General features: G+C 35.8%; 1 protein-coding gene across 1 annotated transcript in view; it reads left to right on the top strand.

Moving 5' to 3' along the window:
• The window catches only part of PTPN20 (protein tyrosine phosphatase non-receptor type 20), a 102081-nt gene that overhangs the window by 50361 nt on the left and 37292 nt on the right, over positions 1–14428 (top strand). The window contains 2 exon segments of the mRNA XM_082407151.1: positions 7215–9778; positions 12322–12412. Coding sequence (XP_082263277.1) covers positions 9632–9778; positions 12322–12412 — 238 coding nt within the window. The 5' untranslated portion in view covers positions 7215–9631.

The raw sequence follows: 14428 nt of genomic DNA, 5'->3' as shown, positions 1-14428 counted from the left end.
TTCTTATCATCACTAGATAACCCTTTTTCTAATCTTTGCTAATCTGATGGATGAAAAATAGCATTTCCTTATTACTCTAATGCACATTATCTTACATGTTTATTAGCCTCTTCTTTCATTTGCATATTTATATCCTTTGCCCATTTTTTTCTTATTAACTTGTATGAACTTTTAACATGTTAGAAATCTTAACACCTTGTTTGTCTGACAAATATATTATAAATTTTCCCCCTGTCCCACATCTTAAGAAGGGCGACCTTCATAAACATTCTGGTTTTCTAGAATGTTTAAAAAGGTCTTCTTTACTGAAAGAATACACAAATATTCTCCTGAATGTTCCCAGAATTTCCATTCATTCATTCATTCATTTTGTTTAGATCACTAATCTACGTGCAGTTAATTGCTAAATATGATAGAGGTATAGGAAATTGACTGGACAATTATACCAGCATCATTGACTAAATAAATGACCTTTACCAACTGAATTTAAATGTACTTTTATCACATATTACATTCCCCAAAATGTTTAGATTCTTTTCTGTCCTCCAAACATTTTCGCTGATTGAACTGTTTGTTCCTGTGGACATGTTACTCTGTTTTGATCATCACAGTTCTAAGTAATATCTAGAAAGGCAAATCCTCCCCCTTATTTTTGAAAAGTAAATTTTTGTAGGCTATTTGGGCAAGTTATTGCTACATATGAAATTTTAAATTATTTTGTTCATTCCCATGTAAACCCCTTTGAAGTTCAGATTAGAGTGACATGACATTTATATTCGTTTGGGAAGGATTGGCATTTTTATGATACTACGTTCTTCCCGCTATGTAAAGAATGAGATGAGTCAGGAGATCAGCTACAGTGTGTGTGTGAGCTACGCAATGGCTATTGTTTCAGGTTTGCCTTCCAAATCTCACACAAGAACCTCTCTTGCGGACCATCTTAACTAGAAACGTTCAGGAAATGGAATTCTGGGAAGAGTAGTTCAGCCTAGCCATGTTGACACATTGCAAAGCCACCACAGTCCATCCCTTGTCAAGTTGGCCCTCATATATTATCTCTTTAAACCATACTTAATCTCCAAATAAAAACAAAATTATGCTTCCATCTATAGTGATGCAACTATCCTGTCTGCAACCGAAAACATACTCTCAGCCTGTCCCCAAAAGAGGATATAAAGTCTCTTTGTCTTTGAGTGATGTTCTTGTTTCTTCAGCAGATTTATACTGTCCTTCAGTATCATGTAAAAGAAAACAAAAATATTTGGTGTATATATGTAAGCCAAATATTTTTTTGTGTGTATATGTGTGTATATATATATATATATATATATATATATATATATATATGCCAAATATTTTTTTGTGTGTGTATGTGTATATATATATATATATATATATATATATTTCTCCTTGAGTCTTCATGTGGTCTTCCCTCTATGTGTATATCTGTGTCCCAATCTCTTCTTCTCATAAGCATACCAGTCATACTGGATTAGGGTGTGCCCTAATAACCTCATCCTAATTACCTCTTTAAAGATCCTATCTCCAAATACAGTCATATTCTGAGTTACTAGAGGTTAGGACTTCAACATATAAAATTTGGGGGGATACAATTCAGCCCATAACAATATTCAGTGTCTTTAATTGATATAGGACTATTAGGTTATCTCTTTTCTTTTTTTAAATTTATTTATGGCTGTGTTGGGTCTTCGTTTCTGTGTGAGGGCTTTCTCTAGTTGTGGCAAGCGGGGGCCACTCTTGATTGCGGTGCTCGGGCCTCTCACTATCACGGCCTCTCTTGTTGCGGAGCACAGGCTCCAGACGCGCAGGCTCAGTAGTTGTGGCTCATGGGCCCAGTTGCCCTGCGGCATGTGGGATCTTTCCAAACCAGGGCTTGAACCCGTGTCCCCTGCATTGGCAGGCAGATTCTCAACGACTGCGCCACGAGGGAAGCCCAGGTTATCTCTTTTCTAATGAATCTTGGTAGTTATGTCTCTCAGTGAATTTGTCCCATCCATGTAAGTTGTCTAATTTTTGGAAATAGAGTTGTTCAAAATATTCCCTTATTAACTTTGTAATATTTGTAATATCTGAATTGATACCCTCTCTTTGATTTGGAATAATGTGTCTTTTTTCTTTGTTTCTTGATAAGTTTGGTTATTTATTGATTTTGTTGGTGTTTTTCTTTTTTTAAAAAATTTATTTATTTTATTTATTTATTTTTGGCTGTGTTGGGTCTTCGTTGCTGCTCGCGGGCTTTCTCTAGTTGTGGTGCGTGGGGGCTACTCTTAGTTGCGGTGCACGGGCTTCTCATTGCAGTGGCTTGTCTTGTTGTGGAGCACGAGCTCTAGGCACGCAGGCTTCAGTAGTTGCAGCACGCAGGCTTAGTAGTTGTGGCTTGCGGGCTCTAGAGTGCAGGCTCAGTAGTTATGGTGCATGGGCTTAGTTGCTCCGTGGCATGTGGGATCTTCCCGGACCAGGGCTCAAACCCGTGTCCCCTGCATTGGCAGGTGGATTCTTAACCACTGCACCACCAGAGAAACCCTGTTGCTCTTTTCTAAGAACTAGCTTTTAGTTTCATTTATTTTCCCTATTGTTTTCAATTTCATTGATTTCTTCATTGATATGAGTTCTTTCTTCTTTTCAAATATAAGCATTTAATACAGTAAATCTTCCTGTGAGCACTGCTTTAGTGGAATCCCACAAATTTTGATGTGTTTTTATTTACGTTCAATTCAAAATATTTGCTCATCCTCAGTGGTCAAAGCTGGAACAATTTGAGCAAAAATGCAAAGCAGCATTGGATTATAACCCAAAGTATAAAATAAGTATACACGAGGCCATACTAATATAATAAATGAATGAATATAATAATAAATGGGGAGAGGAGACAAATCTCCCATACAGAAGAATTCTAAATAAATTATGTTGATATTCCACTCTAAGGAAGATGGAGCGTAACTCCCCCATCCCTTAAGTAGGGCTGCCATAGTGATTTTTTTCTCCCAAAGAGTACAGTATGGAAAGGGGAATAAAAAAGTAACTTTGTAGTGGAGAAATCTGAGACAAGCTGCAGCCAGTGATCAAGGTCAACATCAAGAGTTATAAATCATGTTAATGGTAGGTACCCTTGGTATGATGTGATGAATATGGCCCTTTATCTCTGTGATTTTCCCAAAAATCTATAAACCCAGGCTAATCATGAGAAAAACATCAAATTCCAATAGAGGGGCATCCTATAATATATCTGATCAGTATTTCTCAAACTGTCAAGGTCATCAAATTCAGGAAAAGTCTGAGAAGCTGTTACAGCCAAGAGAAACTTAAGGAGACGTGAGAACTAAACTTATTGTGGAATCCTAGATGGGATCCTGAAACAGTAAAAGGATATTAAGGAAAAGCTAAGGAAATCTGAAGTATGGACTTCAGTTAACAATAATATATCAATATTGGTTCATTAATTGTAACAAATGTGCCATCCTAATGTAAGATGTTAATAATAGGGGAAAGTGTGGCAGAGGGTATTGGGAACTGTATGTACTATCTACTAATTATTTTGTAGAGATAAATATGTTCTAAAAAATAAAGTCTATTTTTAAAAATGTTCTCTGATTTCTCTGTGACTTCTTCTTTGATCCATGGGTTATTTAGAAGGATGTTATTTACTTCCCCCAAATTTGAGGATTTTCCAGATATCTGTAATTGATTTTTAGTTTAATTTTATTATGGTCTGAGGTCATACTTTTTATTAATACGTTTTAATTTTTTTTTTTGGTCCCGCCATGCAGCTTGCGGGATCTTAGTTCCCCAATCAGGGATTGAACCCAGGCCCGCAGCAGTGAAAGCGTAGAGTCCTGGACCTCCAGGGAATTCCCCTTTTTAATTTATTAAGGTTTGGTTTTTGGCCTAGAATATGGTCTATCTGGTGATGGTTCCAGGTACACTTGAAATGAATTTTTATTATGTTGTTGGAAAGAGTGTTTTATAAACGTCAATTAGGTCAAGTTGTTCATTTCTTTTCTGTCCCTATTGATTTGCTCTGTACTTGTTCCATTTATTCCTGAATGCTGAGTATTGAAGTCTGTTTTGTCTGTTTCTCCTTGCAGTACTATCAGTTTTTACTTCATGTGTTTTGACATTCTGTTAGGTGCAAACACATTTCGCACTGTTATGTCTTTTCTGTGAATTGATCCTTTTGTCATTAGTGATGCTCTTTTTTAACAATAGATTTTATTTTTTGGAAGTTTTAAGTTCACAGCAAAACTGAGCAGAAGGTGCAGAGATTTCCCATATACTCCCTGTTCCCACACATGTATAACTTTCCCTGCTATCAATATCCCCCTCTGGAGTGGTATATTGGTGATGAACCTGCATTGACACATCATCACCTGGAGCCTATAGTTTACTTCAGGATTCACTATTGGTGTTGTACATTCTATGGGTTTGGACAAAATGTATAATAACTTGTATCCATCATTTATAGTATCAAACAGAATAGTGTCACTGCCCTGAAAATCCTTTTACCTCCACTTATTTAACCTTCTCCCCAGGAATGATGTTTTTATCCCTGGCGATGTTCTTGGTCTGCAGTCTGTTGTGTTGTTGATATATTCTCTGATATTAACATAGCCACTCCACTTTCTTTTGATTAGTGTTCCCATGGTATATATATTTTCCATCCTTTTACCTTGCCTGTGTTATAGTATTTAAAGTGGTTTCTTGTGGGCATTGTATGGTTGGGCCTTACTTTTTCACCCAATCTCCAATCTCTGTCCTTTAATTGGTGTATTTAGGCTGCTTTTATTTATATCTACTATCTTAGATTTAACTCTACCATCTTGCTCATTGTTTTCTGTTTATTCCTTCTATTCTTTAAATTTTTTCTTATTTTTATGCCTCCTCTTGGATTATCTTCTGATTCCTTTTTTCTTCCCAATTTGCTTATTATTTATACCTCTTTTAAAAATGTGTTCTAGGCTACCCTAGGATTTACAGTATACATCTTTAATTTCTCAGTTTTAGTGTCTTCCTAATTTCTCCTGTCCATCTTTTTTGCAGTTGTTGTCAACCATTTTAATTTTACATAATAATCACAAAATACATATTTACTATTTTTGTTTTAGATAGCCAGTTACCCTTCAGAGAAGTGAAAATTAAGAAAAAAAGATTTATTTTAACTACATTTATGGAATTTTCAGAACTCTTCATTTCTTTATGTAGATTCAGTTTCCTATTCTGCAATATATTTTTTTCTGCTTGAAGATCTTCCTTGAACATTTCCTATAGTGCAAGTTTGCTGCTAATGAATTCTCTCAGTTTTTGTTTGTCTGTAAAAGAGTTTATTTCTCCTTCATTTTTTTCTGAAAGATATTTTTATTAGTTATAGGATTCTGGATTGTCTTCTGACTTGTGTAGTTAATGATGAACTTTTGGATCTGAGGCTTGGTGTCTTTTATTCATTTTTGGAAAATTACCAGCCATTATTGTTTCAGATATTTCTTCTGCCCAATTCTCTCTCCCAGTCTCTCTCTCCCCCACTCTCTCTCTCTGTCTCTCTCTCTCTCTTTCTCCTATTTTGGAATTCCAATGACAAGAATATTAGTCTGCTTGATTTTGGCCTTTAGCTCGTGGATGACCTCTTTTGTGCCTTTCCCCAACCACTCTTTTCTCTTTCAGTTTGGGTAATGCCTATTGACCTGTTTTTAAGTTCTCTGATTTTTTCCCCCCCTTGCCTTTATCAAGCCTATTGATGAGCCCTTTGATGGCATTCTTTTTTCTATTTCAGTATTTTTTATTTTTAGCATTTCTGCTCAACTCATATGGCTTCCATCTCTTTGATGAAATACCTCATTTTTTCATGCACGTTGTCCACTTTTTTCAGTAAAGCTTTTGGGATTGATCTTAGTTATTTTAAATTCATTGTCTGATAGTTTTAACATTTGTGTCTTATCTCTGACTGGTTCTGTTGACTACTTTGTCTCTTGACAGTTTTATTTTTTCTTTTTCTTGCTTCTTTGTGTGCCATATAATTTTTTTGCTGTTGAAATCCGGATATCTCATTCCTGGAGACTGAGGTAAATAGGAAAGGACATGCTTCTTTCTTCAGTAGGCCTTCATTGTAAGGAGTTGAGTCAGTTTAGTCAGGAATTGAGTTTGAGTTTCGATGTTCCTGTGGTTACTCTCAGTGCACCACCGGCTTTAAATTCCTGTATTGTTACCTTGTGCTTAGAATGGAAAATGGCATCCCAGAGGGTTTACTTCAACGTATACTCTACCCTCTGCTTTAGGTTTCTCCATTAGGCCTGCATCTCAGAGAGGGTTCCTGTCCATGATTTTGTCCATTCCCCAGTGACAGTGCTCTTATTTGAAATTGTTTTGCTTGCTAACCTGGTGAGAGGTGGGAGTAGCATTCTCTGTTATCCTTGTTCAACCTCAGTCTTAGGCAGGTGCAGTGTCCTTGGGTCTTAGGGGTAGCACTTTCTCAGTTACCCAGTCCCTTCTTCAGGAAAATGATATATTATGGTCGGAGCCCAGGATGCTTTCCTCCTCTCTCTACCCACAGTGTTAGTGGGTCTTAACATGTGCTTTGAGGCTAGTATGTTTTGCTGCCCTTTTCTCGACTTCTTATGCTTTCGATCCTTAGGGAAGATTGGGTGGGACTTCATGCCTTTCCTGCAGAAGCTGCTGCTCCCCTCTCCCATCATAAGGGAGGATTTCTTGAGTTCCTCTTGAGCTTCTGATGAGGTCTTTATATGCATTATCTTTTGCTGTTTGCCACTTCTTCTCTTCATTAATTTATGTACGTATCTTTTTCCTATGAATAAGTTTATTTTCAACTGTCTACTTTGTTTTTTGCAGGGTTTGATTTAATTATTAGTTCTATAATCAAGTCCTTTTGGCCTTTAATTTATTTTCTTAGGTCTATAAATTTATTTTCCACCTTATTCTTTTGTTTACCTCATTTTGAACTCATTTAAAATAATTCATATTTTTATTACTTCTTTCTGCAGATGGTGGATTTACAATTTATTTTAGGTTCCATTCAGAATGGATTAAAAATCTTTTGCATGACATATTGCATTACTGACTTTTTCTGCATCTCATGTTTTATTTCCATCTTGTTTACTAACATGTATAGCTCTGCATCTCTTTCATTTTGCTGGTTGAGCATGAATGAATTCTTCTGTCTCTCATTCCATTTGATTTGAGTCTAGTTATCTTCCACTATAAACTACGCGTTGAAGGCTGGATTTAGCCTGAGGACAATGACAAGTGTGCCGAAGGTTAAGAGGAAAGGACCAGAAAGCTCAAAAGGTGTGGATGAATTGTTATGTGACAGATATTATAGATCAGTTTACTCAACATTGATCACACCCTCCTCTTAGCATACCTTCCTGTATGGTCCAGGCAGAAAAACTAAAAATTATATTTCTCAGGCATCCTTGTAGCTATTGTGGATTTGACCAGTCACGTGCACTTAGCCAAGTCTTAAATGTGTAGAGAAGCATCCATGTTGCTGGTACACACCATAGCATGCATGGCATTCCTAGTGCCTCATTATAGCTAAGGTGGTACATTACAAGAGCCAGCAGTTGAGGTGGCGACTTCTAATTCCTCTCTGGTTGCTAAGGTAGTGTCACCCAGGAGCCAATGGTTAGAGCAGTGGTGTCCAGTTTTCTCAGAGTCCTCACTGTGGCAAATGTAGCAGTTTTCCTGGCAGACCATTCTGCTCTGTTATTTTTGGATCATAATGGGGGAAGCACCTGTTCTTCACACCCACCCAATGTTGTTTGTTGGCACCAAATAGCTAGAGAAAATTCCTTTTCTGTAAACTGGCTTTCTGCAAAAATTCTGTTATATAATAATTGCCCTTATTTATAGCTGAAGCCTGACCTGTAACACTTTGATTGGAATTCTTGGACCAGGCTGCAGTCAAAAGAAACCAAATTGAAAATGATGTTAACAATAAATATATTTTCTGCCATAATGGAGGTCCAGAGATGGGAAGTATTCTAGGTTCAATATGATCAGTTGCTCAGTGATGTCATCAAGAACATAGATTCTTTATGGGTTTTTTTTTCGTATTTGCTATACTCAACTCATTCCTTCTATGATCACAATAAGGCTGCTTGTGGTAATTGGTGCCTTTTGCTTCTGTGTTTCAAGAGATTGAGGTGGGAGAGAGCCTTGCTTCTCTTGCCCATAAGCCTTGAACAAACTTCTTTTTGCTTCCACTTGACCCAAATCACCTACCTATTACCAAACTATTCACTGGTAAGGGAATTATTGTGGAATGATTAGAAACGGCTTTAACTAACCATGTGGGTAGAATCAGTGTTGAGGAGTCAATTACAGCGTCCATTGTAGTCATTCTACCTTTTCTTTCCTTATCTCTCTGCCTTCTCTCAGCTTTTTTTTTTTTTTCCCAGTAAGGCTAGAACACAGTGGGAAGCCAAATTGGTGTTTCTTTTGGGGATCAAAGATGATCAAAATGGCTTCTAGTGGGAATTTTGTCTCCTCTTCTGAGCTTCCTAGACCTCTTCTTATCTTATTAGAGATACTTGTGCGAAATTTTAGGATTTCTGTGACTGTCTTTCCCAACCAACAGTCCCTCACTTCCACCCCTAGAAAGAGCTTTTGGATATAGTAGGGCTCCAGACAAGATGAGTTTCCCAGGGCAGTGCAGATTCTTAGAAACTTCCATCTCTTTTTTATGCCCACTCTTTTGCTTAATTGCTTCTTGTCTATTTTTGCTGTTATTTACTTGATTTTTGTTATATATTTAGCTTTGGAAAGAGATTTCACTTGAGCATTTTACCTCAAAATTCTTTTTTAAAATATTCTTTTAATATTGACTTTCTAGATTTATTGCATTTTGGCCAGTGTACATGATCTGTAAAATTTTAGATATCTGGAATCTAGACTATCAAGTGACCTAAAAGACCATTATTTTTTCAAAAAATTCCCATATATACTGTTAAATAGAATGTATTCTCTTCTGTTATGATTGGTTATAAGTATATAACTATATAATATATATCTACATCTATAGTACAATATATCATATATAATTACTTGTAATTGTATATAGCATATAGAGATATATATTATATATATATATTTTTAGTGCTATTAATTACATCATATAGATCTTCTCAATCCGTGGGGTGTGTGTGTGTGTGTATGTGTACGCACATGTGCATGCTTGATCTGTTTTAGAGTTAGAGGTGCGTTAGACTCAGCACATACTCTCATCTCAGACTCTAGGGACTTCCAAACGCTTGGTCCCAGGGAGGGCAAAAGTTCTCTCTTTTTCCCATCCAAGTCTTGTACGTGCTTGCCTTGGCATAATTGTCAATACGTACCCTCAATCACATTATAAAACAGAACACTTCTCAAACAGTGTTCTCCAAGAATAGTGGATTTTGTGTAATTTCAAGGTACATAGTCATGATTTTTCCAAAATAAGGATCCTTCCTTTCAAAGTAATAGACTCTTCACCTCTGGAAAGACAAAATTCCATTAATTCTTAAGTGGCTGAGTCTTTACTTAGGAGAAAACAGCAACAATAAAAATAAAATCTCCCTTCACATATATATGTTACAAATATGAATTTTTCTCTTTCTTAGGTATGGAAATTGTTTCTGAAAGGGAGCTAGCTCAGTTGGCTCTGGTTCGACCATTAATATTCAGTATTCATGAGCAATCAACCATCAAGAATTATTTTAAAATGCTTGAGAAAAAAGTATCAGAGTATGAAATCACCCAGGAATTTATGGTAAATATTTTGGTCTTAACCAAAGTCTACATGTGATTTCTTTTTCCACGTCTCAACTAGAAGATTTCTATTCTTTGTTTTCTTTTTCCTTTTTAGATTGAGTATGTTGTTTTTATTTTTAAATATTAAATTGGTTTTTAAAGTAATAGGTGTACATAGTAAAAGAGTAACAGCATAAAAGGTTATAAAATGGATAAAGTCTCTTTTTCTCCCTTGACTCCTTAGGCCCCCTTTCCACTATTAAATTTGTCGTATAAACTTTCAAAAAAATTGTTGACATGTACTTTACTATTTTACCCTTTCTTTCCTTTTTAAAAGGAAAGGAAAGAAAAAAAAATTCCACATAAGAAATAATTCCCAAATATATTATGAGCACATATCTCATTCTTTTTAAGTGTTGCAGGGTAGTTAATTATATGAATAAAGACTTTCTTTTCTTTAAATAGTCCCCTATGATGGACATTTAGATTATTCTAGACATTGTTATTATGAACAAGAATCACCCCTCTTCATGTACATATGTGTGAGTATTTTTTAGAGCAAAGTCCTAGAAAGACAATCAGTATTTGTGCTATCAAATTTTTAGATCTTTGTTCATCTTTTAAATGACAAATGATTTCTTGTTGATGATCTGATTGGCATTTCTTAATTTGAGAACAAACAGATAGCTTTCCATATGCTTTTAAGCCTTTCATATTTATCTTCAGTGAACTGCTAATTCCAATTGTTTGCTCAATTTTCTATTTATTCTTTTTCATATCAATTAATAACTATATAATGAAGAAATTATACCTTTTGAACGTGTTATACTTATGAAAATTTTCCACTTTGTGTTACACGTATGCGTGCACATACATTTACTGAGAAGAAATAGCTAATTTTTAGTTGTTGGATGTGTCAGTTTTTTCTTTTTGGGCTTCAGGGTTTTCTCTGTCCTTTAGGAATTCCCTTTTCACTCTAGGAGCATAGCAATTATTTCATGCTTTTTTTTTCTAATATTTTACAGTTTTTTCAATATGTAAATCTTTCACCCAGCTAGAATTTAATTTGTTGTAAGATATTTGGTAGGGACCCAGCATTCTATAGCTAATCAGTTGTCCAAAGATCTTCTTGTCCCAGCTTCTCTTCAGTAATGTGAAATGCCACTTTTTCATATACTGAAGCCACACATATATTTTAATTTATTTTTGTGCTTTTTTTTTCCCCATTGATTTGTTTATTCATGTACTGGTACCAAACTTCTAAAATTAGCATAGCTTTATATTATATTTTACCATTAATTAAGACTAGTCTTCCCTCCTTACTCTTCTTTTACAAAATTGTTCTGATTCTTCTTACAGATATTTTTTTTCTAGATTTATTTTAGAATTGGTTTGCAGAAAGATTAAAATGTACAAATCTGATCATATTATCCTATGGCTTAAAACCTTCTCTGACTCCTCATTCCCCATGGCAGTAGTTGCCAACACTAACTTATGGTAGTGCCAAGTTGGCTACCCAAGAATTACTGAAGAGCTTTTAAAAAGTCTAGACTCTCAGGCTTTATCCACAAATATTCTAATAGGATAGGACTGGATACATATCAATTCCTTTTGTGTATGAAACACGGCCTTCCTAATTAGTTTTAGTTTCCCTTTGGGCTAAATCATGTGCACTGTGCTGTTGTTAACATACTATTAACTGTTACCCCAAGAGGACATGTATGCCTCCATGCCTCTATTACAGTTCTCCTACCTGGTATGATACCCATTCACCTCTTCTTTCCTTTCACACACACAAATTTCCATGTGACTAACTTCTGATGACTCAGGAAGGCTCAGTTCAAGTGCTACTTTCTTTCTAGGAGCTTTCCTTCCCATCCCTTCAAGTACAATCTAGTGCTGTCATGTATACTAGTGTCTCTCTACATTGATCACACGGCCACCTCTCTAACTGCTGTTAACTTCTTAAGGATGAGGCCATTTTCAGATTCATCTTTGTATTTCAATATCTAGAACAGTGATAAGCACATACTAAATATTCAATTAATGTTGAATTCACAGTTGGTAGAGAAAGTTTTTTGAAAAGAAGAATTCTTTAGTGTCATAGCTATAATTTCTTCATGGGGCAAGGAGTAAATTGTGAGACTTTATATTTTTGTTTATATATTTTGTTGCTGTTATTTTATTATTTTTGTTTATAAAATGATAGATTTAGGGGTAGGTCCTAAGAAGGAAATATTCTGTATTGGTTGTTTTTTTTTTTAATTTTTAATGAAAAAGAAAAAATCTTGAAGTTCAAGGAAAAAAGTATCTCCAGAGAGTTGAACATTTCCTTATCAAGCAACTTGTTGATTGACATCTCAAATTTAAGATATTTTATATAGGACTTTTCCAATGGGGCTCTGACTTCTCTACTTACCATACAACACGTTTAACATCAGGACATGTCATGAAGGGACTTAAGGATTATGAACACTACACAAAAACAAATTTGTTCTTTTCCTTTTTTTTTCTTTTTTTTCTTATAGTAAATACATGACTTATATTTCTTACCCTTTAAAGGCTTTAGAACTTAAGAATCTTCCAGCTGTGTTCCACTCTGGGAATGAACTACACAACAGAGACAAAAACAGATACCGAGATATTCTTCCATGTAAGCTAACAATGGTTTTAATTATTTTCCTATTTACATTTGTGAAAAGGTAAAAAGTGGGTTGTATGACTTTCAGTATTAGCCATTTTGACCTGTGACCATGATGAAGAGCTCTGGTAGCTAGCAGTGGATGACCTGGGCATATTCTTGAATATGCTAGAACATGATGAAGGTCAAGTCTTCTATCTCAGGTAAATCTTCTAGTCACTGTCACAGGGCTGTTTTCATAAGTCCTTCAACCTTGTTCTTATGTATTGCTACTTCTCAGGCCATGAACCATCTAAAACATAAAGTCTAATAGTCTGAGACATCTGCCACATTTGATACCCCAAGCCCTTACCACCTTCCCTGGCCATTTTGTTTAGACACACAAATACAATGGAACTATTTATATTCATTGTCCTGGACATTAAAGCTGTCAATCTACCCTCCAACAAGAGTCTGCCCTTTGATTGTTGCCAAAGGGTTACACATAGCTTTCCTGTGCTGGGTAAAGCTAGTGCTGCACCCCTCCCCACCCAGTTGCAGATTTGTCTGTCTCAGACCATCCACAGAGCAGAAACAAAACAACACCATTTTACTCTTAGGCTGGAAATCTCATTTTTATGCCTCACATTCCTTTCAAAGTCAGAAATTTTCCAAATTAAATTACCATTTTTCTTCCTACAATGTGACCTTCCTCCTTTATTCTATATCTTATCTAGTTTAACCACTCATTTGTCCAAGCCAGAAAACTTCGAGTCACCTGCAGTATCCAAAATGGTCACAAAGTCCTTTTGCTTCTACCTTCTTAATACCTCTAGAGTCCTCCCCCATCTCTTGATTCCCACTGCTGCTAACTTAGATGGAGCTTGCTTTATCTCTCAGCTAGTCTCTGTCTTCTTCACTGCCTCCACTCCCATCTACTCACAGCAGCTACTGAAATGACTTCCCTAAAATGCGAATCAGATCACGTTACCCTCCTTTTAAAGCTCTTCTTTGGTTGTCTGCTACTATCATGGTAAAGTTCTTTAGCATGGCATAAATTTCACCTCTCTAGCTTCAGCTCTCCCACAGAACTTTTTTTGGTTTCTGGGATTCATCCTTGTCTTTCTCTTGTCCCCAAGCCTTTCAATCTGCAGTTCTTGCAAGAACCACCCACCCTCCCTTCTTTGCTGAGGTAATTCTTGTTGTCTTTCAGAGCTAGCTTGGCCAGACTTCCCTTATTTTCCTCAAAGCTAGGTTTGGTGTTTCTCCAGTAGTCTCATACTGTCTTGTGACTACCCTTCCCCACTTACTGAACTGTGTTTTAATTATCTATTTACATTCCTATGTCCCCTATTAGACTTGAGGTGGTTGTCATAAAAATCAGAGTAGAACACAGTGACTGCTATCATTGGATAAATACTTTCATGTTTAGTTGGTTCATTCAGATCTAAAATAACTTTATGGTTATAAAAGTAATAAGTACCTTCCCAAGATAGTTGAAATAATTTATTATGCTGTCTTCTGTGGGGAGAGTGTGCAGAAGTGCATTGATGAATATTTCTGAAATCGGGGTGATAAACCATTATTAGACAGTTTACGAGATAATGCCAACAATTTGGTGCCACTCCAAGAAGTCAAAGGTCCCAATTATATAATTATATCTCTATCTCTACGTATAGGCCGTACCACATGTCAGGTTCTATGACTCCTGGCCCAATACTTTTTCTGTTACTTGTCTTTAAGTCAGGGTATACTCAGAACTAACTAATAATGATAGTGACTTAGACTTCTAGTAGTTTTCCGCTTTTCAGAGCACATTTACACATATCTCATTTAGTTCTTTCTACAATCACATGAGGGCAGAGCAGATGTTAATATCTGAATTTAAGGATGCAAGTCAATAAGGAAAGGATAATCTTTCAACAGATAGTTCTGAACAACTGCATATTCGTATACCAAAAAATTAACTGTGACCCTTACCTCGCACCTTATATAAAAATTTACTCAAAGTAGATCATAGGCCTAAGTATAGGAGTTAAAACCATAAAA

This window comes from Balaenoptera borealis (assembly GCF_965194805.1).
Source record: "Balaenoptera borealis genome assembly, chromosome: 10".
Lineage (NCBI taxonomy): Eukaryota > Metazoa > Chordata > Mammalia > Artiodactyla > Balaenopteridae > Balaenoptera > Balaenoptera borealis.
This window is presented reverse-complemented; position numbering and strand designations above follow the sequence as displayed.